The sequence below is a fragment of the Protopterus annectens genome, chromosome 17.part0, assembly GCF_019279795.1.
Source record: "Protopterus annectens isolate FY-2018-M chromosome 17.part0, PAN1.0, whole genome shotgun sequence".
In the NCBI taxonomy this organism is placed as follows: domain Eukaryota; kingdom Metazoa; phylum Chordata; order Ceratodontiformes; family Protopteridae; genus Protopterus; species Protopterus annectens.
The window spans coordinates 71,913,008-71,938,037 of NC_056751.1; the positions used below are offsets into that span (position 1 = coordinate 71,913,008).

General features: G+C 41.5%; 1 protein-coding gene across 1 annotated transcript in view; it reads right to left on the minus strand.

Annotated features, from left to right (window-relative positions):
- Positions 1-25,030, minus strand: part of LOC122791403 (neuronal acetylcholine receptor subunit alpha-7-like) — a 2,335,909-nt gene that overhangs the window by 1,450,683 nt on the left and 860,196 nt on the right. The window contains exon 4 of the mRNA XM_044059149.1: positions 9,366-9,475. Coding sequence (XP_043915084.1) covers positions 9,366-9,475 — 110 coding nt within the window. The remainder of the gene's footprint in view (positions 1-9,365; positions 9,476-25,030) is intronic.

Here is a 25,030-nt window from a genome sequence, read left to right on the forward strand (position 1 = left end):
GCTTCATGGGTGTGTAATGGATGACTGTGCCAGAAGGCTATACAAGGCTAGGTGAAGGGTATACCTTGGCATCAGGCCACATGACAATGGTCTGCAGTGTGGCTCAGTGGTGTAGTGTCTGGATTGGCCCACACAGGTGGGTATTGTATTCGCCATCCAGTCACCTGGGATATTATTGGGTGTGACCAGTGCTGTGCAATGCTTGCCATGTATGTGTTTTATAGTCCATGACATGGACAGTGTCTGGGATGTGCACATGTCCCACATGCATGTTAAGTGACATATGGAACTGTACCTGGGGTGTCTAGCCCATATTGTGTACAAGGATTTTTATAATCAGATGTGCCACTCCTGGGCTCATGTGGTGTGCACTGGTAATGGACACCAGGTTGACCCTGCTCCTATATTGATAGCATGATACAGGTATTCCCTGCTATCAATGGCATCTGTCCATACAGAGCATGTGTTTAAGGCATGGTATGTCCTTTGTGGGTCACATTTGATGGCACCACAGTTGTTGCAGGTGTCCAGTGGGGAACATAGTGAAGGTGCACTGCCTGCAATTATGTGTCTATTGTAGTGATGGGACAGGGTGCCATGCACTCTGTAGTCCACTGCAATTACACCATGGTTACTATATATGGGAAATATGCAGGGTACTACCAACATAGTGGTTGTTGCTTAGGCAAGTGCGTTTGTGTATGAGACATGGGTTGAGAGTGTTCTCTGGGTAATACAAGGGTTGCTTACTTTGTTTGCCAGGCCTTGATGTCACATGTAGGGGTATGGATTGGCACCCCAGCCTCTCGGGTATTTGACATCTGTTATCCTTGTAAGGTGGACATTGTGACATATAATAGGCCCACCATATAAGAAATTGACAAAACCCAGTTACAAATTCACAGCCACCTCCACACAGTATACAAATGACACACACAGTTCCCATGTCTGGGATTAGAACTCCTACCTAACTAGTTTATCCCACTATAGCATTATGCAGTTATAGGATGCGCCATGGAGATTATTGGACTACTCTTTCCCCAATGGTGTATTTCACTGGGAATGACATCAGCAGGCTTTCCAAAGAAGGGCAATGGAGGTTATAGTGACTGTGAATGGTCTCAAAAGCATTGCTCCCTACACAGACAAACACATCCACACTTGCCATGTCTGGGAATAAAACTCCTACCTTACTAGTTTATCACTCTACAGCATTACACAGTTATAGGACACGCCACAGAGATTACTGGGCTACTCATTCCTCAAAGGTGTATTTCAAAGTGAATGACATCGGCAAGCTTGCCAAAGTAGGACAATTAAATTGTAGTGAGTGTGACTAGCCTAAAAGCATTGCTCCCTACACAGACAGAGGCACACACACAATTGCCATGTCTGGGAATTGAACTCCTACCTAACTAGTTTATCACAATACAGTATTACGCAGTTATAGGATGTGCCACAGAGATTACTGGGCTACTTTTTTCCCAAAGGTGTATTTCAAAGTGAATGACATCAGCAGGCTTCCCAAGGTGGGGCATTTGAATTGTAGTGGGTGTGACTAGCCTAAAAAGTATTGCTCCCTACAGAGACAGGCACACACACACACACACACACACACACACACACACACACACACACACACACACACACACACAGACAGACGCACACACACACACACACACACACACACACACACACACACACACAGACACACACACACACAGACACACACACACACACACACACACACATACACACACACACACACACACACTCACACACAACTGTCATGTCTGGGAATAGAACTCCTCCCTAACTAGTTTATCACACTACAGCATTACACAGTTATAGGACGTGCCACAGAGATTACTGGGCTACTCCTTTCCCAAAGGTGTATTTCAAAGTGAATGACATCACCTGGCTTGCCAAAGTAGGGCATTTGAATTGTAGTGAGTGTGACTAGCCTAAAAAGCATTGCTCCCTACACAAACACACACAGTTACCACACCTGAGATTAGAACTCCTACCTAACTAGTATATATTACACTACAGTATTACACAGTTATAAGATGCACCAAAGAGATCACTGGGATATCCCTGCCCTAAAGGTGTATTTCACAGTGACTGACATCAGCAGGCTTGCCATAGTACGGCTATGGGAGGGCAGTGTGTGTGCATGGACCATAACCCATTCATCTAGAGGTAGACACACCACACTCAGGCACACACAGTGCATACAACTGCTAGATGACTACTGCCTTGTACAGTCATGTTGCACAGTTGGCACTAGCACCACAGAGTCTATAATGCTGAGGGATACCAGTGGCTAATTTCTAAGTTGAGTGTCATTTACACATCATGTGGTTGTAGCCATTTGTCTGTGTGCTGGGTGGGACAGGCCTCATGATCGAAGGCTCTTTGTCACTGTCACTCTCTTCCACACATCTATGTATGTGTACATTTGGCATACTATAGTGTGCTGTCCTTGGATATATCCAATGTGCATGTGCAAAGCATGACTGGTGCATACTGAGGAGTGTATGCACTAACATCTGCAACTGTCAGATATGTATGGTCCACTGTTGTTGCCAGACATGGGTTTCATTTGTTTAAGTGTGGGAACATGCCCAGTATGCCATTCTGTATTGCATGCATGGATCCATTTTTGTGTTTTACACTTACAGCTAGCAAACTGTTTCTGCAGGATATCTGTAGATCAGTTGGCAATATGGGGTTAAACTGGGCAAGGGATAGTGGGTATTGTAGGTAATTATGTCTGTGCTGCTTTTGCTACATGGTACTGGTGTTAGCAGAGGTATACAGACATGTATAGTGTTATAAACTATGATGGTATATATCCTCAAGTATTGTCAGGTAGACATTTTTGCTCACAGTGATGTCCTGGGGAACACAGGTTGAATGCAGCTGTGTCCAGTATTGTGGTCAAACGCCTACATATTCCTGCAAACCAATGCCATTCTGGAGGGGGAGCTGCAGACACTTGCTGCTGGGTCTGTGTAACCGGTTCAGCACCTTGGTACAGTGGTGGCAGGGGATCCCATACTCATACATCCATCAATGTGACAGTATGGCCTTAACTTACCATGGCAATCCCTCACAGCTGTACAGCTTCACACAGGTTACCCAGAGGCAGGGGTCATAAGTCAGGACATTACCTCTATTGTGGTGTATGGACAGGTTTGTAGCCACACATTTTTGTGTTTGCAGCCATGGATAGTATGTGCACATGGCTGTGATTCAGACTTCGTACATTCCATGCTGCCCATGCTCCCACCACCCCTCTATTATTCTATCTTCTTCCATACATTATGCAAACATTCTCTGATATTTTCCCTATAGTTACCACCTTATCACAGCAGTGTATTGGTGTTGGTCCACAGTTCATGCAGTGGTACATGGTGGACATGTTACTGTGGTTTGTCCACATGGCCTTGCATATGGGTTCTGTGGACTATGTTATCTTGTTATTTGGGAGTTCATGAAATAACATACATTGGCAGTACAGATGAGATGCAGGCCTTTGGCAGAGGACTTTAGGCCATTTGGTAGTGATGTAGGCCAGTTGTAGCAGGTCATTGCATTCTGTCAGTCCTACAGTATCAGACTGTCATACAGTATATTCACCTGGGGTGACAGGGTAGGTGTGCTAGATGTTCTTGCCAATACTTTCTATCAGTATTGATCAGGTGGTGTGGATGCTGGCAGGGTGCTGCTTACAGCTAGGGACACACCTGCATGGGACATCTGCACTGCATACTGCATTCTTTTGCTATTGCCATACACAGGTGGGGGTCATATTGTGCCCATTCCCAACTGCAGGGATAAGACCGGAGAGGTACCTGTGGGTGGTGGTTGGGTGAGCTGGGTGCATGTGTGCTATGGACACTACTTGCATCTGACTCACAGACATGCATGGGGCATTCCACTTATGCTGGCTTGTGCAGGGACATCAGCTGCTTCCCAATACATCATTCCTATGACCTTTGTGATCTGCGATTGTTTGGCCAGATGACATTAGTATTCTCTACTACAAGCCCAGATAATGTGATGCACACCTGTATATACAAATTCAAGAGTGTGTTCATTTCACGGTTACACATTATACACTGTCTGTCTGGGATACTTTCCCCTGTGTATTGCTTGTATATCTGGCCCAACAGTCATGCCATTTCCATCTTTCAGATGGTGACACATATTACCTCCATACATTTACAATGGCTTACTGCTAGAATGTGTTATACTGGAGAGCATTGTGTTTGGCACTGCAGTTGTGAGGACTTGGCCCTGTCATCAGCAGTACTGGGCAATGGCCACCAGGTCAAACCACACCATGCGTACATACTGGCCACTCTCACACAATATGAAGCACACACCAACCTTACACACTCATACCTGCATATTGTACAAATGCTACATTCTATCCTGCTACCTTGGCCACCTCAGGTCATCTGTGCTGCACTGTTATTATACCTAGACATACATGCTCCTACATTTCTACATTGGATTGGAGGGGGGCATACCTGACTGTTACTACAGTTCTACATAGGATTGGGTGGGCATGGCTGACTGTTTCTACATTTCTACATAGGGTTGGGGGGCACACCTGACTGTTTCTACATTTCTACATAGGATTGGGGGCACATCTGACTGTTACAAAATGTCTACATCGGATTTGAGGGGGGGGGCACACCAGACTGTTACTACATTTCTACACAGGATTGGGGGGGGGGCACACCTGACTGTTTCTACATTTCTAGAGAGGATTGGGGTGGCACACCTGACTGTTTTTACATTTCTACATAGGATTGGGGGGGGCACACCTGACACTTGTACACATTTGCTATGACTGTACTGGTATGTCAGGTACATCATTTCATTCTATATTGCAACCTATCATGCTGACTAGAGGCATATTAGTGTACTACAGGTCTTAGGTTTGATTGACCTACATATCAGTTTCTAACTTCTTACCCTTCATAACTAACATCCCACTGCCTGACCTGATGTAGTCTGCCTGTGTAGGCCTGGGGGGAGGGGGTTACCCATAGCCATAATTCAGAGGGCTTAGCACAGCCTTTGTTTGTGTTTGTCTACACCTGTCCTGCTGGCTGAGACTGTTGTTGGGTATGTGAACCTCCCTGACTGGCATGTGTATGTCATATGGACACACGTGGCCCAGCACATTTCCTGCAATGGGTTTTGCCACCATTTGTAGTATTGGCTGCTGTGGTGACACCAGTATTTGTTACAGATCCGATGCTGCCACTATAGGTGTCTACTATCTGCTGGCATCCCATTCAGCCACCCGATTCCCTTGCATGCTCACATCCATACCATAGATACAAGTAACAACACATACTACTCCATTTAGCAATTGTTAAGAAGAGAGACATACCTTGTGGGTGTTCCAGTATTGAGGATGGTGCTGGAGGGCTGCCTATGTTGGATGCACGTAGTACACTCCCTATACATGGTTGAGCACAGGTAGTGTCATGTTTGGCATCCTTTTTACTGTATGTGTGAGTCAGAGAGAGGTGTCATTCCCTGGGTCCCTCCTGTGTCAGTGTATTGCCTCTTTGCCAAGGCCAGGGCATACTGGACATGCCTTCTTTTGCCTACTGGGGCAGGCTCAGGTTGTTTCTCCTCTGAGTCACTATGTGCCTGTGCAGGCCTTGGCAATGGTGGGGACTGTGTGACCCTGCCCGTGCTGTTCCTGCTGCAGCTGTTTCCACAGGATCATATTGTATAGCATGGCACATACGATAACAATTTGAGTACATGTAGCTGATGAGTACTGTAAGGCTCCACCGGATGTGTCCAGGCACTAGAACCATGACTTGAGCATCCCAAACACATGCTGTATTATAATTCTGGTCTGTGTGTGTGCCTCATTATGATGTTCTTGTTCAGGTGTGTGTGCATTTCTGATGGGTGTCATCAGCCACGGGTCCAGTGCGTAACCAGCATCCCCCGCTAGGTGACCATAAGGGATGTCCCCAATGGAAAATTTCTGGTACAGCTGCATCAGATGCCAGATGTGGGAATCGTGATAGCTTCTAGGGCAGCCAGCACACACATTCATTATAATGCCCTGGGCATCGCACATGACCTGGCAGTTGATGGAGGGGAAGTCCTTGCGGTTGATGTAGACCCTCCCTGCTCAGCAGGTGGTGCTTTGATGCATATGTGTATGCAGTATATAGCACCCACTACCTCAGGGTATTCTGCTATTTGGTAGAAGAGACGCATATTGCTCGCCAATGCCTCATGGGTGATGGGGAAATATACATGCTCACCGGCATATGCTAACATGGCATCCAGGAACTGGTGGAATACCCTGGATGTTGATGCCTGTGAGATCCCCATGATATCCCCAGTTTGCCTTTGGAAGGTACCTGTGGCTAGTATTCTTAGGCCTACACATACCTTTGTATCCACTGGGATGGGTTCCCCTCTATTAGTTCTGTGTGTGTCAGGTGTGGCCGGCACAGCAAAACAATTTGCTGTAGGAGATCCTTGTCCACCCTATAGCGCTCCACTATCTCCAGCTCATGTAGCCCCTGGCAGGTTACCCTGGGTCTATACATTCTTCTCTGTCTCCTCACTGTGGGTTGGTTGACAGCATTCTCATCCTCACCACCCTCAGCCTCTGCCACATGTTGATGTATGATAGCTACTGCAGCCCCCATAATTTTGTTGTTTTTGTTTGTTAAAACTTCCCCGCTTGTATACACCAATGCTGTAGAGTATGTGGGAAAAACCAGGGGGATAGGTGTTTGCATAGTTTATAGTAGTGTTCTGAGCTGGGCTGGTCTGCTGCCTGTGTAATTGGCTGATTCTGATACATTTCACTTGCCATCTATGCTAGTTCTCCTTGATTAACTTCCTACTGCTGTTTTCTGTTATCATTGCCTTCCTGTTTAAGTCTAGAGGCACGCCGCTCAAAGGCAGCACTTAAATGTGCACAGAGCTGCTATTTCCTGGTTTACTTTTTTTTCCTTTAAAACCAGGTGCGCGGCATGCACACCCACTTAGACAATGTAAAGAGTGCTAGGCAGCCTCAGACGCATCCTCTTGCTTAGCTCTGCTAAGCTAAGGGCAAACTCGAGCCACAGGGCTCCAATCTGCTTACAGTATGCCTGACACCCCCCCCCCCCATGATGTCAGCTAACTCCTAGGCATGCACCAAGCTATTCCTGCACTTACACTGTTGGGTGCTGACTAGCATTGAGGGGAAATCTGGGATTCAGTATCATTCCCCTCATTTGCATAGGATTGCCTGCTGATGCATAGTTACAGGTCCCACACTGAGCTTCCCCCCTTAGCAACCACTTTTCACTGGCCATGTTGTCTTCTGCCTGCCATTTAGTATAATGGCAAAATAGTGATTTTGGTTAGAATGCTTATTTCAGGTTATGTTTTTTTATTTTTTGCCCGATCCCATTTGCGCGCTGCTGCCCTATGCTTAAACAGCCAAAATCGGCTAAAAAAAAATAAAAGCTATTATTTATTTATTTTTTTTTTACTGTTTTCCATGCCAGTGGCATGCTTTACACATTGTATACACCCTTTATTTGGAGATGTCATGGTTTCGTTTTGTAGTTTGCAGAAATGTACTCGGTTACTAACCAAGTACATTTCTGCAGATTACACTAGTCTTGCACGGCTGGCTGCCAGATTCCTGGTTCACAAATTCACCTCATTTGCATGGTTTTCACCTGCAAATAGGGTAATTTGCATACTGGAGCTACGTCCGTGCAGGAATAGTGCAGAAGCGCTCATGCACATCCCTGCAGCTTATTCCTGGATCGCACAGCAGACATATTGCCTGCTGGAGCTCCTGCACTGTTCCTGCACACCGTGCAGGGCTTGCTGAATCCAGGGGTCTGTCTTAGCATAAGTGATTGTCTTCCATTTGTGTATATACATCTGTATATCTGTTATGTAACATGCGTTCCATGTAGTGGTTGAAAAGTGTCCTGCACCAGCCCACAATCCTGGTTAACAAACTTCATCCAAACAAACAAACAAACAAACAAAAACAAACAAACAAACAAATACAGCTCAATAGAGGCAGCACAGTATTTTGCTACATTTTTTTGCAGTACATTAAGGAAGTTTGTTAGGAGATAAGTATTACTGTCCAAACACCATGGTTCTTAGTGCTATCCATATAGTGAGTCAACTTTTCATTATTGCAAATTTTATGTAAGTCATTATAATGCATGGATTACTAGTGGCCTTACACTGAAGTGCCTGATATGAGATTAGCTAAGGCATTATCACAGAAGTATAGTGACTTTGCAATTTAGGTGGTTTATATGAGTCATTTACACAGGAAGACAACCAGTGGTCTTAGATTCAGATAGTTGACATGAGGCTAATTAACAATACAGATGCTCAGGCTTTACCGCTCAAAGGAGTTGCTTTTTGTATGCTGTAGCTTACTCTGCTTTGGAGTAATTTGTTGTTTCCATAAATGTATTCTGTTTTATATTGTCTGAGGTTGCAGTCTCTTAGAGAAAGTGTGAGACAGGCTCTATTTTCTTAGTGCAAATAAACTGAAGAGGTTATGGGGAACCCCCATTGCTTAGGTATGCAGGGGGAACTTTTTTTTTTACAAAACACTTTTTTTTGTATTATAATTTTGCTGTACGGGCCTGTACACTGTACATCTGTGAATGCAGGTGTTTTGAGGGATTCTGTACTTGGGTTCTCAGTTTTGTGGAATTTTGCTGGAAATTCTGATACAAAGACTATAGTGTTATACAGACATAACAAATTCATTGTAGCTACTGGTACAAAACAGGACTGACTGCTTTTTATTTGCATTTAGAAACTGGAAGAAGTCAGTCATAATTTGAGTCAAGAAAATCCATTATGGATATTATCCTGAGAAATGGAATGGGACTTATTCCTATATAACAATAACCATTTATCTTTACTTTACAGTCCAGCTGTAGAAGTGTTTCTGGTTAAAATGGCAGCTGTTCTGCTCATCTTTTGGTTGCTAGACTGTTCTCCTTTGAATAGAGTTTCTGAAAGTTCCTTCCTACTAACGGTATGTATCAACTCTATGGAGACACAACTCTCAAATATATTACTTTGTTCTGCACAGAAGTTAACAGCTTTCTTTTAAAATGACTGGGAACTTCATATGGCTTACTTTCACCAAAAACAAATACAGAGTTCAATCAATAATAAATGAGCAGCTATTAGCTTTCGACATAGCTTTTTGCAGTTATGATACCTTTGATAATAGATAACCCTTCCTCTTATACTGTCATAAAGACAGAGCTACACAGTTTACAAATGAAGGTACAAATCTGGCAGTGAAAACTTACCTGTTGTATAGAAGAATGTCCGGCACCCATACCAGGTCAGAAGGGAAGCGCAGATTCTGAACACCAGGATATTCCGACTGATTCCAGGATAGGTAATAATCATTCCAAGCCTGTGGTAGAAGATACATAGCATGAAGGCAGCAGCATGTGTGGTGAGACACATATTGGCTTTCATTAGCACTAATTAATCTTACAGTTTTATAAAAACCTGGTTTTCTTTATCAGTATCTCATACAGCACCTAGCATTTGTTTATTTATCACTGGGACTATTTTATTTATTGTAAAACAAGCACTTCACTGTAACAAAAGGATTACTTGGACAAGTACAACAAAGCACAAGGGAATGCAAACTACTTTATGACAGTATTAATCTTCCAAAGAGCATGAGAACAACGTTTGGTAGTCCCAGTGCTTAGTTGTCTGATTTATGCAACGTTTTGCTGATTCTTCTTAATGACTGTAAAAATATTTGTTTTGAATAGGCAGGCTATTTTACCTGTATTTTATAATGAGCGTATTTAGTACTGTACATTTGGATAAACTGAAATCTTGTTCGACTAATTGCTACTCATTACTGCTACCTTGTTTTCTTTCGCATCATTTCCAGTAATTTCCCTTGACATTTTTTTCTTTATACTGAATTCATCTTTACTACAGATATGTCATTTTCTGCATACCCTCTCTAACACAATCCAGTACAAGAGAACTGTATTTGAAGTAGGATGCCTTTGTCTAGTAGGTCACCCCCTGTGTTACTGTAATACTTCATACAGATGTTGACTTTAATTACAGCTTGGAACTACTTGATGCAGACAGTGCGAATATTTCACAGCAGCTAGTAGTCTACCTTCTGCAATAAATCCCTAGAAATACCACGCGACTTCCTCATGCAACTTACACATTCTCCCACACTTTATGAATAATTTCTTATGCACTGAGTAGTAAGTCAGCTTATTTATATTGCTGTGTTAATGACTTGGTTGTGAAGTTTAACATCATGTAGCCTATGTATAACAGGATTTGAATGGTACTAGTCCAGCTGGTCTGAAATGTCGCAGGCACCACCAATTCTATAACAGTCTCTTTTTACATTCTTTTACATAAATTGCTGTGAATGAAATTATACACTGACCAAGTCACATAATTGAAATACACAAATTATATGCATCTCTAAAAGTTTACACTGAAACAACTGGCATGTATTTATTTTGTGTTTTCTTAACTGAAATTTCAGCATGAAGCTACATATGTGCTGTTGATGGTTGTATACATCAGCTGTTTTTTGCTGATAAGAGAATGGTCACTCTCATGGGGGATATCCCATTCCAATAGTCTACAATGACCTTGGAGTTGATTCAATTTATTTGATGAGCAGAGGGCAGAATGAACACCTACATGACAAGTGTGTTTGTGTGTGTGTGTGTGTGTGTGGGGGGGGGGGGGGGTTCTATCACAGGAAAATCTCTTTCAGTGTTTTTCTTTTTTTCCGAGGTATATTTTTCAAAAATAATGTTACACAAACATTGAAAGCAATGTTTTTTCTTAATGAAGCTCAGGAAGTAATGCCTGATTCCTCTCTCACTGTATACTGTTTAACAAGATACATATAGGACACAATTCTGATTTCATGCAATGTCATCTGTTATCAAAACAAAATGTCTGAACTATTTCCACCTGATCTATATAGAATATTTGTTTTCTTACTTGATTAGTCTTTTGTTTCATAAATTCAAGGCCACATTTTTAAATTACCATCCTTGATGCCATGCAAGTTTGTAGCTTTATACTTTTCTTCACTTTTTCATGAAGACATGTCATGCGTGCCATCCCAAAACCGAACTTCCTTTAAAAAACAGATTTCAGTTCAGGCCAGTGGGTAATTCCAAAAACATCTTAGTAGTGAAAACATTAGATCATCTTTTTTTTAATCCTTTCTAACTATCTACAACACAGTAAGCTTTATAACACTGATCTAAAATCTTCATGTGGAAAAGTTAGCCATGAGTGAGAAGAAACTACTAATTTACTGCAGGTGATTCTGGGCTGTCCTGCAGTCTCTGCTATTTTGTTGTTTCTCAAAGTAAGAGTTTGAGAATTAATAGTAAAGACCGAATATTGGAGATTAACCTAGCTCAGGGAATTATTTCTGAAGTTTATTTATTTATTTCCAGTTTGATGATGTTTTTAGTGGAGGCCCAGGGAGAAAAGCTCTAATAATACATAGTATAATCTCTATAATATAATGTACAATGCATAGTGGAAACAGAAACAAGTCCAGCAAATTTTACATACAAAATAGCAAAAAAACCCTAAACAAATGTTAAACAGTAGCTTAGAGAAGGACGTGAGCATATTTACATATTTAGTGGTTGAGAACAGTGAAGGTGAAGGGTCCAAGTTAATTTTTTGAGAGACCTTTGTAGAAAGTAACATAAACCTGTGAGGTGGGGGGGGACAATCAAGAAACATACTTTTCACTTTAACAGCAGAGATCAGAAACAGATTTTAATCCGACAGCATTACACAGCTTCTATTTTTTCATGGCTCACTTGCTGTAACAATATATGATATAGCAGATTACTGATACTAATTAGAGTGGAGAAGCTATTAAAAGCTGAGATGCTGCAGGGGAAAAGTTTTTGTATCAGATTACCAGCTAAATGTCAAATATAGATGTTGACAAGTATAATTACCCTACTTCACAAACAGAAACATTCCTACAATTGTGTCTGGGGGGTATCTAAGAGGAAGCAATAGGGACATAAAGGGATATTTCAGTACATAAGTAGAATTAAGATTATGAATGGATACTTTTCATTGCTGGGGAAGGAATAGGAAGGCTCATTCCACTTCATTTGTATCAGTCTGTATCATATATGTAAGAAATATGCTGTGCAACACCATTGATTGAGACACAGAGAGAAAAATGGAGTGAGAGGGAGAGAGAAAGGGAGAGAGAGGATAAAGAGATAGGGTGAGAGAGAGGGGGAGAGAAAAAGTGAGGGGGAGAGAGAGATACAGTTGCATGGATTTGTACTTAAATCACTTAAATTCAGGTAATAAAAAGAATTATTTATTAACAAATGCATCAGCACAGTAATTATTGAAAGATACTTTAGTAGTTTCTTTGCCAATCACATGGGTTTACATACAATCACTATGGTATTAGACTGGAATGTACGATTAATAGCTTTATACTTTCCCTTTTCCACTACCTTCCATCTGTATTTATGGTCCCACAAGATGGGAATGATTTCATGGATGCATGTTAAATATTTTCCTTGATAATTTGTTTCCAAAGACTTGCATTTTGAGTAACAAACCACATTATATTTCAGAATATTATATTTTTTCTTATTGTTAAAGATAAAAAAAATCAGTAACCATCACTGAATGATACTGAATCTTTATTAGCTTTCAAATCTTGGAATTTTAATGTTATTTTTAAATGTATTTTTTGTCAACAGGGTGAGTGAATCAGACCATTGCAACACTTTTTTCTCCTATGAGCCAGGCCAGAAGGGGAAAGGTAATTGTAATATATGAGGACTATTTACAAGAGCCAATAAACAGATATATTTCTTAGAAATGAGACTAATCTGTAGCATGTGAAGAAAACAGACTCCTACAGAAAGTAGTCACAGGTTAGAATTGAACCTGAAGATCGTTCCAGAGTTGGAGTCCCTTAATCTTCAAATATCAAGCAATTGATGGTGTCCTGACACAGCAATGCACAGTAGGAAATGGTTGCACAACTGCAGAGAGCTCTACATAACCTGGTTGGCAGGGGAGACCTGCACCATGCAACATTCTTGGCATGCTGCACATAAAAAAATTAGCACCTGTAACCTGGGGGAGAAGAGTCACAGGGAAATATAAGGGACCCTATTATTACCCTTAGAGCTCCATGTATTACAACACTGTATGTCTTCCATGTCCCCTCCATTGTCCTAGAATCAGAATGTAACTGCTGATTGGCAAATTCCATACATTCATCATCAAAACCAACTTGTAATACTTGCCCTTCTCTCAACTTTGTTCTGCCTTGATACTAGCTGACCAGGCCCCTTAGAGCCTCAGAAAAAAAAAAAAACTTATGCAATGTATCCTCAATTGGCAACTCCCATGGCAAAACTCTTTACTCCTACTGTGTGGCTAAAGTCTGGAATTATCTTCCTCTACCTACCCAGACTATTTATATTCTCATTAAAAGCACACATTTCCTCCAGCTGATAATGTCAAAGCTCTTCCTTCCCATGTACCATCTCCTCAAATGCTAGGATTCATGCTGATATCTACTCTGACTCTTACACATCACTAAACCATTACCTAGATGGCACTCTGACAATTACACTAGGTGACTACATCTCAATAGCTTTGCCACCTCCAATTTCCTTCACTTTCCTTCTATCCACTGTTAGAATCTACTAATAATGAACAGTTTCAATAAAAAATCAGTTCAGATACTCTCACACAATACTAATTATCTCTTTCAGCTTTTATACTACTGAAGCTAAATAAATCTCCTTACACTATCCATCCACCTGTCCATTTTTTGTCAGAAGATATTCAGTCTTTTTTAAATAAATGTTTACTGTAATGAGTGTCATGTAAAAGATTCAAAAGGACAGGCTTGTGATATTTGTAGGTTGGGTTATTTGATATATCTGGGCCTTAGAGAAAACTTAGATACTGTTAAATTTCTGATACAAAACTACTTTTGGAATTTAGTGTACATAAACTGCGGAGATACCATTTTATTAGTTTTTATGATTCTGATTCAATTGCATATATATTCTCAGTATGGACTAAATTAAGTTAGAAATAATGGGCTACTAAAATACTATTTAAAAATACATGATGAGCAACACCTTCTCCCATAGTGAGATAGACAAAATTGCATGAGAAAATATTTTAAATGTGTTACGTTTGAATTATAGATCTATTATTCAAAGTTGTATATGAAAGCCATGTAATTTGCTGATATATTTCTGCAGACCAAAGAGTATGTTTCATACCTTTGTTCATTTCTGTTATTTAAATTCCTTTACTGTATACAACTGATGAAGTTATTTTATTCATCTATGTATTTTGTGGTTCCATGGATTTCTTGTTCGGACCATGGACATAAAATTGTTTTGCATGTTTGTTATTGCCTTGATTATTCTTACGTAATGCTTGTAGCATGACAAATTTCAGTAGAAAATTCAAAAAATTTACACAGGATAAACTAATGGTTTTTCCTTCGTATCAAGGAAATTTCTACAAGTACTACTGAGCAAAATAATATGAGTGTTAGCACATGAGAGGTTAAACACAGGTCCTCTGAGTTAGTGGCAGCTCAAAAGGCTGTCAAAATCCTTTGACACTTATGGGAAAAATAAGGAAATATTTCTAGTGCTTTAGTCAGATTGGTTAGTCAGCATGTAAACAACTCAGTTCTCCTCTGAAAATAGAGTGGACCTAGTAGGAAGTATAATGTTAACAAAAATAAGTAAACAGCTAACTAAATGGTACAACAGATGGGCATGAACGCAAAGTACACAGCGGATGAAATGTAGTACATTGAACTTTCAGGTACTCAGAAGACCCAGGTAAAGCAAACATCAGCACCACAACAGGACCCAAGGCAACCTAAACTTTCTATAAAAGTTACTACATGATGTATGAAGTAAACACACAGAAATCCATTTGCTTTTGGTAACACAATGGAAGACAGTGATACAGATGTTACAGTCTCAACTAGCTAGTGAATGTTAGCTATTTATGCATCTGAACACACAAAAACAATATAGGCATGCAAGGTGATGGAAACGAAACAGATAAACATGCACAGGTTGTGCTACTTACATATATACACACTACAGTGTCACCAGCCGTGCATGTCATGCATTGAAGAGATGAGTATAAAAAGGGGTACACCTAGTAGCAGATGGGAAGTATAGAAATGAACCAGTCCCTGTATCTCACGAATATTATTAAAAGTTAATAAGAAAACTTGTATTGCCAGCTAAACTGGTCAAAAATTCAGCAGTGGTAGGGTTCATGTCTGGACAGTATGGGTTCCCTACTAATCAGTCAATAATAATTAGCCATTCATTTAATAGCCAAGTTGCCTTGGCCAGCATGATCCAGTTACCAATCAGTGAAGTCAGCTGCATGTGTGGAAGGAGGAGGTTTCATGAAGAATGAAGAGGAGGGAGGGGAGGCCATAAATGAGCACAAGGTATGTTTACAAATGTGATACGCAATGAAAACAGTGGGAATAATAAGACTAACTGTGATGAAGACCATTTTTTTCTAACAACTGATAGAGCAAATATTATTTAATTGGAAGTCAAAGATTATTCAGACCTGTTCAAAAAAGATTTTCCTGGAATTGGAGATTCAATTATTAGAGGAACTGATACTTACATTTGCAGAGAAGATAATGAATATATGTTTCCTAGGAGCATAAATAGAGGATTTGAGACAAGACTTAGAATCCTTTAATATTAGGAAGTGTAGATCTGTTTTTATTCATGTTGGTACTAATGATCTCATCCACAATCACTCTGGCTGTTAGTAGGGAACTTGCAGCCCTCTTAGATAGCATATATTTTATGAGACAAAACTAATTTTGGAATGAAAAGAGTTTTTTGGGAGGGTAAACACCTACATTAAAAAAATATATTATTTTAAAAAGGGAAATATGTAGAGCATCTAAGCATAATTTTATCCACACATGTTTAGACAGGATGGCGTGCACTTGTCAAGATCAGGGAAGAGAATTTTTTGCAGCAGATATTTGATACATCTCTGATTGTTGATGCTAGTAGCATTAATAATAAAGTTTATTTTTTGGAAAATTTGCTACTTTCCCACAAGATTGCTATTGTTATTGTTTGTGAAACATGGTTAAAGAACAATGACTGGAAACAAGTTCTGTCAGGACATAAATGTTTTTCTCTTAACAAATACTCTAACAAAAAAATCATGTAAAGGTGTTGTGATATGGATTAAAGATTGTTATGAGACTTGCAATTATTATAGCTTCAATGATAACACCAACGCTATAGATTGCACAACTACGACAATAAAGACAACCCTGGAACATATAACAATTGTTGGAGTACACAAATTGTAGATCAGGGTGTGTATGTTCCTTTAAGAGCCATTCTATTCTATGGGCATGTGCATATAAGTACTGAGCACGTGCAAGCAAGAGTGCCATTTTGTAATGAGCAGCCGAGGTGTAAGCATGCATGTGTGTACTAGTCAGTCAGTCAGTTAGTTCAGTTAGTTTAAAGTTACCCTTCTCCATCCTAATATGTTTGTGTGTAATAAACTACTTAAATGAACACCCAGCAAAATCTTCATTACTAACCACTTTCAGTACACCATTTGAAAGGTACAGATGTTTGAGAATGCCATTTGGGATAAAACCTGTCAGTGAAGTCTTTCAATGTGCAATGGAGCAACTTTTTTTCTGGATATTCATGTGTTATTATAGTAGGAAAGTTCTGGATTGTGCTCATGAGGTGAATCTTGAGCTGAATCCTCAGAAATGCAAATTCAGGCTACAAGAAGTTATTTATGTGGGTCATGTGTTTACCAGGTCAGGCTTACAACCGGATCCTTACAAGTAAATTGCAATTCTGAAGATGCCAGCTCCAGACATGTCACTTACGTTTTCTTGCCATGGTCAACTATTTGGGCAAGTTCATTCAAGATTTGAGTGAACTCTCAGAACTACTAAGAGAAATGACATGCAAAGATATATCTTGGTCCTGATCAGAACAACACCAAAGAGTATTTGATGTCCTGAAACAGAGAATTGCCAGTTCTTCCACTTTAAGATATAATGAAGTTCACAAACCTGTCACTCTTTCTTGTGAAGCTTCAACATTTGACTTGGTGCAGTCATTCTTCAGGAGGGCAGACAAGTAGTCTATGCATCCAGAACTTTAACCCAGACTGAGATGCAGTATGCTCAGACAGAGAAAGAGCTCTTGGCAATTGTATTTGCATGTTCAAAGTTCCATGATTATATTTATGGTCGACCTTTTCAAAATTGAGACTGACCATCAACCTATGGTCACTATTTTGAAAAAGCCAATACACACAACTCCTGCAAGATTGCAACACATGATGTTGTAATTGCAAAAGTACAATTTTCATTTGGTTTACATAAAAGACAATCTTCTTTATCTTGCATATACTTTTTCCAGGTCACCCAGAAAAAACACTGAACAGCATGAAAATGAGAAACCTGATTTTGAAGTCATGGAAGTCAGACATTGTTCTTCCACATGTCTTGATGAGCTTAGAACTCACACAGCTTCAGATCCAATTCTGCAGAAGCTCAACCACTTTATCAGTCATGGATGGCCATTAAAGCACTCTTGTTTACCACCAGATGTGCAGCAGTATTTTCCTTACAGAGTCGAGATTTTGATGGAAGATGGTATCATCATGAAAGGTCCAAAAGTGATTGTTCCAAAATGCTTGTAACAAGAGTATATTAAAATCTTGCATTGTGGCCACCCAGTGACTGATTCTACCAAAAGAAGGGTGGGAGGGCTAGTATTTTGGCCTTCTGTGTCAAAAGATATTGAGAAAGAACTTTCATTTTATTCCATATGTAAAAGTACTAAACTGCAACAACAACAACAAATAAAAAAACACTTCAGCTAAGCCAGATTCCTGAACTACCTTGGTCAACAGTAGGAGCAGACATTTTTGAATGGAATGGTCAGTATTATTTGGTATTAGCAGTCTCTTATTCATATTGGTTTGAGACTGACCTACTTCATAATCTGATGTCCAATGCTATCATTACTAAATTGAAGAGACATTTTTCTGTCCATGGTAATCCGCACAAATTCATTTCTGACAATGGTGTACAGTTTGCAAGTTAGCAGTTCAAGAGATTTGCCGAAACATGGGACTTTGCTCATGTTATGAGTAGTCCTGAATACCCACAGTCAAATGATTTGGCAGAACATGAAGTTCAAAGTGCAAAACAGCTGTCAGAAAAGTCTAAACATGACAATACTTTTTTTCTAAATCTGCTTGATCTCAGAAACATATCTCATGACAATCTTCTTGGTTCACCTGCCCAGAGGTTAATGTCGAGACAAACCAGAACCACACTGCTAATCAGTGAGAATTTGTTGGTTCCAAGTGCTAAAAACAACAAAGCAGCAAAAGCTCAACTCCTAAAGAAGCATTTGTTGCAAAGGTCTTGCTGTGATAAAACCAGAAGACCTCTGAATCCATTAAAAGAATGAAAGATAGTGAGGATGCAAACAGCAAAAGGTTTTGACCGAATAGGACTTATGAAACATTTGTGTGAAGAACCGAGATTGTACATCATTGAGTCACAAGGCACAGAATTCACATGGAATCGGAAGAACCGAGATTGTACATCATTGAGTCACAAGGCACAGAATTCACGTGGAATCGGAAACATTTACTACCGGTGTCTGAGCCAATGTAGCAACATTTTGCTTGTAACAAAGAATCTAATTCACAGAGTGATTTCTCCAATGTTCCTGTTCCATAGAACATTTCATTGCCTGTTCCTGTTCCTGAAAGTATTCCTGAAAGTCCTCAAGAATAACATTCCCCAATGACTGTCACTGTTGCTAAACCTAGTTCTAGTTATTACATTACGAAGTCAGGTCATATCTTAAGACCTAATCCTAAATACACAGCAACCTGGACATGATTATTATTTGTATATATTTGTATAATTTGCATGCTCATATGATTGTTTGTAGTCATTTAAAGCGGTGTTAAGTGTATTTTTTACTGTTTTTGCCTTATCTTTTCAAAAAAAACCCCCAAAAAAACAAAATAATTCCTTATGTCCCGCCTTTCTAAGCTAGTATAGTCCAGTTTTCAGGCTAGTGCTGAATTCAGGGCTGTAATACTAGTTTCTGAGTTGCCCATACCTTACTTGGATAGAAGGAAGTTTCTCTGTTCACCTGTGAGAGAGGGGAGCTTCGAGCAACCTATCTGTCCCTGTAAGAGTGGTTCCAGCCCAGAAGTTAGTAGTTTATTAGCCATTTTGGGCTCATTTCTATCCCTTTCATTTCCCTACTATAAAAACCACGTTTGCACAGTTTTGCACAGCGGGAAGTGCCGGTTAGCTATGGTTAAATTATTCCCGCCTCCACTAAGTCTCCTCTTCAGTTTTTCCCTTGAAACTAGTCTAACTCTCAACCTAAGCACTCAAAAAGCATCTTACAGCCCAGCACTTGTGCAGACCTAATAGCAAGCACTAATATACCCTGACACTGATTGCCCAGCAGGGCAAGGCTCTTTATTCACCCCTCACCAACCAAGCAACTAAACAGCTCACCCTACTATTCAGGCATGACCAAAGGGCAACTTCAGGTGCACTCTCCAGTCCAGCTGGTGAATCTGGGTATCCTGAGCTGAGGCAATGTTAAAACTGCCTCATGTACACAGACATCCCTCTCCTCCTACCACAAAACACTAACATATGTGAGAGATGCAATTATACAGCCAAACTGGAAGCTAAGCTGTCTCCACCCAAGACTGGAACAGACAGTCAAGAGGAGAAGGTTAACACTTGCACCACACCTCCAGCTGCACACAGACCTACTAAAACAGCACTGGCAAAAAATACACATAAATACACAAAATCATACTCGGAGGCTTTACATAAAAACCTGCAAAAGCATTAGATACCTCCAAAGCAGACACCCAAACAACCTGCACTTCCCGTCACAAACCAGACAACACATAAAACTTAAAATCAGTGTGCCGCACAATCACAGCCCTTAAGGTGAAATAACATACCTAACAGACTAGTAATAGATGACTCTATAGTCAGGCACACTGACGTCCCACTCACTAGGCTGGACAAGCAGAAGGTTACTATTAGCTGCCTGTCGGGAGCCAGAATCTGCCACATAACACAAGCATACAGGTCACTCCAGAACAAGTACAAATATGACTCTGTCATTGTTCATGTTGGTGTGAATGACCTGAGATGTACCTCCCTGGACTACATGAAAAGAGACATGGAAGAGCTCTCTGATCATGCAGCCCAGGCTGGTATGACCCTGACCCTGAGTAGCATTCTGCCCTCACCAAGAATGATACCTCAGTATAAAGAAAAAATGATCAATTTCAACAATTGGCTAAGCATCTGGTGTCATTCAAAAGGAATCCAGTGTCTGTCAGCCTGGGACGACATGCTCGACAAGCCACGTTGCTTCACAAGAGATGGCTTGCACCTGTCACCCCTAGGCTTTTGAATACTGGCCAAGGCTCTTGCTGCCCCCATAGTGCCTTTTTTAGGCAAGGCTCAAAAATCAAACCCACCTCCGTAAACAGCACAATTAACAAAAAATTGAGGATTATGCTACTCAACGCCAGGAGTTTAAATCTCAAAATGCAAGTGCTCAAGGCACTCCTCAGTATGGAGAACATCAACATCTGTGCAATAACTGAAACCTGGCTCTAGGCTCCAGAGAGCACCCCAGCACTACCGGGCTACAACTCATACCACATGTTTCGGCCATAGAGCATGGACCGAAACACAAAAGGAGGGGGTGTATCCATATTCATCAAGGATACATACACCTCCAGGTTAGTTCATAGGTTCATAGGTTCATACTAGGCTATCTGCCCTAGGGCATTTATAAGCCTAGCCAGAGTGTGTTTGGCTTTCGCCACCCATTTTAAATTAATTTTGCTATGCCCTTTTTCGAGGTTAGTATACTGTGCCTCTGTCTAACAGTGACACAGAAGTGATACCCGGGGTAAACCTACGATCTCCCATCCACTCATCAAGATTCCTGTTGAAGAGAGTCAATGAGGGACTCTGCCTAACCTGGACTGGGATTTTATTCCAGAGTGAAGGGAGCCTCTGGGTTATGAATCTGTTCCTCCAGCATGTCCTATTTATTTCAGTGCTGAGGTTCAAGTCTCCCGAGCGTGTAGCTCGATGGGATTTGTATTTTCTGAGGTGCAGCATGTCCGTTAATTCCGGGTTGGACATGGCTTTATACGTCAGGCACAGATCGCCTCTGAGCAGGTGGTATGCCACTGAGTAGAGCTGGAGTTTCTTTAACCGGGCAGCATATGGCATTTGTTTGAGCCCTATGATCCTCTTGGTGAGGTACTTTTGGGGTCTTTCCAGTTGCTGCAGGTGTCTGGTAAGGTACATCCCAAAAGGGGCATTGTACTCAATTATGGGCCTGATGAGGGATGAGTAAAGAGGCACAATGACCTCCCCTGATCTAGATGTGAATCCCTTCATGATTAGGTGGGCTATATAAAATGTTTTTCTAACCACTTTGGCCACGTGGTTGTCAAATGAGAGATTGCTATCAACTTGGGTCCCCAGGTCCCTAATTACTTCTTCTGTACTTAATGGATTACCACCTATGTGGTAATTTGTGGGCACTTTGTTTTTGCCAAAGGGGATGACTATACACTTTTTGCCGTTTAGCTTGAGGCCATGGCTCTGGCACCAGTTGTCTGTTTCTATGAGGCCCTTTTGGGGGATGCTTGTGTTGGCTGGAGAGTCGATTATGGCACCCAGTTTGCAGTCATCTGCGAACTTAGTCAGCCACAGTCCTTCCGTGTTGGCCTGTACCTCCGAGAAATATATACCAAACAAGAGAGGTCCCAGGACTGAGCCTTGGGGGACGCCATTTGTAACTGGTTTGGAGTCTGACATGGCTCCAGCAATTCTAACCGTGTGGGTTCTGTCCTTGAGCCAGTTTGCAACCCATCTAGTGACATAGGGGTTTATATTTAAGCTGGTGAGCTTATCTATAATGCCCGAGTGGGGTATTGTATCAAAGGCTTTTGCGAGGTCCAGATAGGCTGTGTGGACCACCTTCCCCTCGTCAATGGCCTTGGTGACAGTTTCAAAGAAATCAACCAGGTTTAAGAGGCAGGATCTGCACTTAAGAAAGCTGAACTGGGTAGGAGCCAGTGTCTGTAGGTCCCCAATATCTTTATTTATGAGGTCCATGATGATCCTTTCCATAGCTTTGCAGACCAAGCTAGTCAGGCTTATGGGGCGATAGTTTCCAGGATCCGTTGAGGCACCACCTTTGTGGAGAGAGACCACTGTTGCTGTACGCCACTCTTTGGGTACATATCCTGTAGTAAGGCTGAGATTGAACAGTAGTTTTATGTTTGGGTTTAGCTCTTCTTGGAGTTCATGTAGGACGCAGCCCGGGACACCATCTGGTCCCATTGATACTGTGTTTTTTGCTTTGGAGAGGGCAGCTCTTACCTGAGCATCTGAGATGTCAGAGGGGCAGCACTCTGCTGGGATAAATATTTGCCCTTTTGGTGGGGAGGGTGGGGAGAAGTTTGCACTGAACCTGTCAGCTAGGATGTTGGCAATGTCTGTGGGTTCGGTGTATTTTTTGTCATTTTGGACTAATTCTGAGCATATCTGGGAATTCCCACCCAGGTTCCTAACATAACTAAAGAAAGCCTTGTGATTATCCTTAGTGTCCTGTGCAATTTTTCTCTCGAAGCTGGCCTTAGACGATTTTATGAGTGCCCGTAGTTTTTTGCTAATACTGATCAGAGATGCATTCCCTTTTTGGGATTTTGCTCTATAATGTAGTAGCTTCCTCCTTCTATTGTATAGTTTGTTTATGGCTGGGGTCCACCAGACAGGACGTCTGCCTTTGGAGGATTGGGTCTTGGTTTTATTTGGGATTGCATGATCCATGCATTCCTGAAGGTGTTCATAGAATGCGTTTATAAAGGATTCTGCGGTTTGAGCCATATTTTTCACAGGCCCGGGGGCTTTGAAGGATTCCACCTCGGTTTTGAGGAGTGTGAAATTTGCTTTAGAGAAGTTTTTCACTGTGGTTTTAAGGGCAGGGGGTGGAGTCGGGATGTGAATATCAGTGAGATTAGTTTATGGTCTGATCTTACCAGTGAGGGATACACTTCTGGTCTGGAGCATAGAGTCCCCATTTTGGTGATGATCAGGTCCAGTATGTTTTCTCCTCTTGTGGGAGTGGTAACAAGTTGTTCCATAGCATTTGAGTTTATAAATTCTAGGAACCTTTGGGCTAGGTTGTTGGAGCTAGAGTAATGCTCCCAGTCTATGTTTGGGTAGTTGAAGTCGCCCATTATAATGGTGTTTGGAGAGACCTTCATATTTTCCAGTGTTCTCAGGAAGGCCAAGTGAGGTTCCTGGGTTTGGGAGGGTGGTCTGTAGCAGGCTATAAACTGGAAGGCAGTTTTACCCACTGTTAGTTGCACATGCATAGTCTCTGATGCTTCGTGCTGTGCCACCAACCTGGAGGTGTGGGTATCTTTGACGAATATTGATACTCCCCCTCCTTTTGTAGTATGGTCCAAGTTTTGTGGCCGAAAAGCATGGTATGAGGTATAACCTGGTAGTGCTGCGGTGCTCTTGGGAGCCTTGAACCAGGTTTCTGTTACTGCACAAATATCGATGTTCTCCATGCTAAGGAGAGTTTTGAGTGCATGCATCTTGAGGTTTAGACTTCTGGCATTGAGTAGCATTACTCTTAGTTTCTTATCCCTTGTGATACCTATGGAGGTGGGTTTGTCTTTTGAGCCTTGCCTAAAAAAGGCACTATGGGGGTAGCAAGAGCCTTTGCCAATATCTGAAAGCCCAGGGTTGACAAGTGCAAGCCGTCCCTAGCGAAGCATCGTGGCTTGTCGAGCATGTCATCCCAGGCTGACAGGCATTGAATCCCCTTTAAATGTCACCAATACTTAAGCCAGTTGTTGAAATTGATCATCTTGTCTTCATATTGTGGCATTATTCTTGGTGAGAGTAAGATGCTACTCAAGGTCAGGGTCATACCGGCCTGGGCTACATGCTCAGAGAGCTCCTCTATGTCTCTTTTCATGTATTCCAGGGAGGTACGTCTCAGGTCATTCACACCAGCATGGACAATGACTGAGTCATATTTGTACTTGCCTTGGAGTGACCTGAGTGCTTGTGTTATGTGGTGGATCCTAGCGCCCGACAGGCAACTCACCGTGACCTTCTGCTTGTTCAGCCTGGTGAGCGGGACGTCAGTGTGCCTGACGATAGAGTCACCTATTGCAAGTGTATCAGGTGTGTTGTTTAGCCTTAAGGGCTGTGACTGTTCGGCACACTGGCTTTGTGAGCTATGTGTTGCACGAGTTTTGTTTTGGGGTAGCGGTTGCTTGGGTGTCTGCTTTGGAGGTCTCTGCTGCTTAGGCAGATTTTTATTTAGAGCCTCCAAGTATGTTTTTGTGTGTTTATGTGTTTGGTTTGCTGTCGTGGTAAGTCTATGTGAGATTGGAATTGTAGTGAGTGTGGTTTCCTTCTCCTCCTGACTGGTTTTGCCAGTACTGAGTTGAGAGAGCTTAGCCTCCAGTATGGCTATATGGTTGCATCTCTCACATGTGTTGGAATTTGTTGGGAGGAGGAGAGGGTTGTCTGTGTACATGAGGCAGTTGTAACATTGTCTCAAGATTCCAAGATTCACCAGCTGGACCATAGAGGAGATTGACAACTGACCTTTGGACATGCTAGAATAGTACTGGGAATTCCTTTATAATTGAAAAAAAAGGGCCAATGGGGAACAAGGTACTCAAGGGGAGTTTGTGAGGGTGTAGTGCTTTTAATATTTTAGTGCTGACTTATATAATTGCTTTAGTG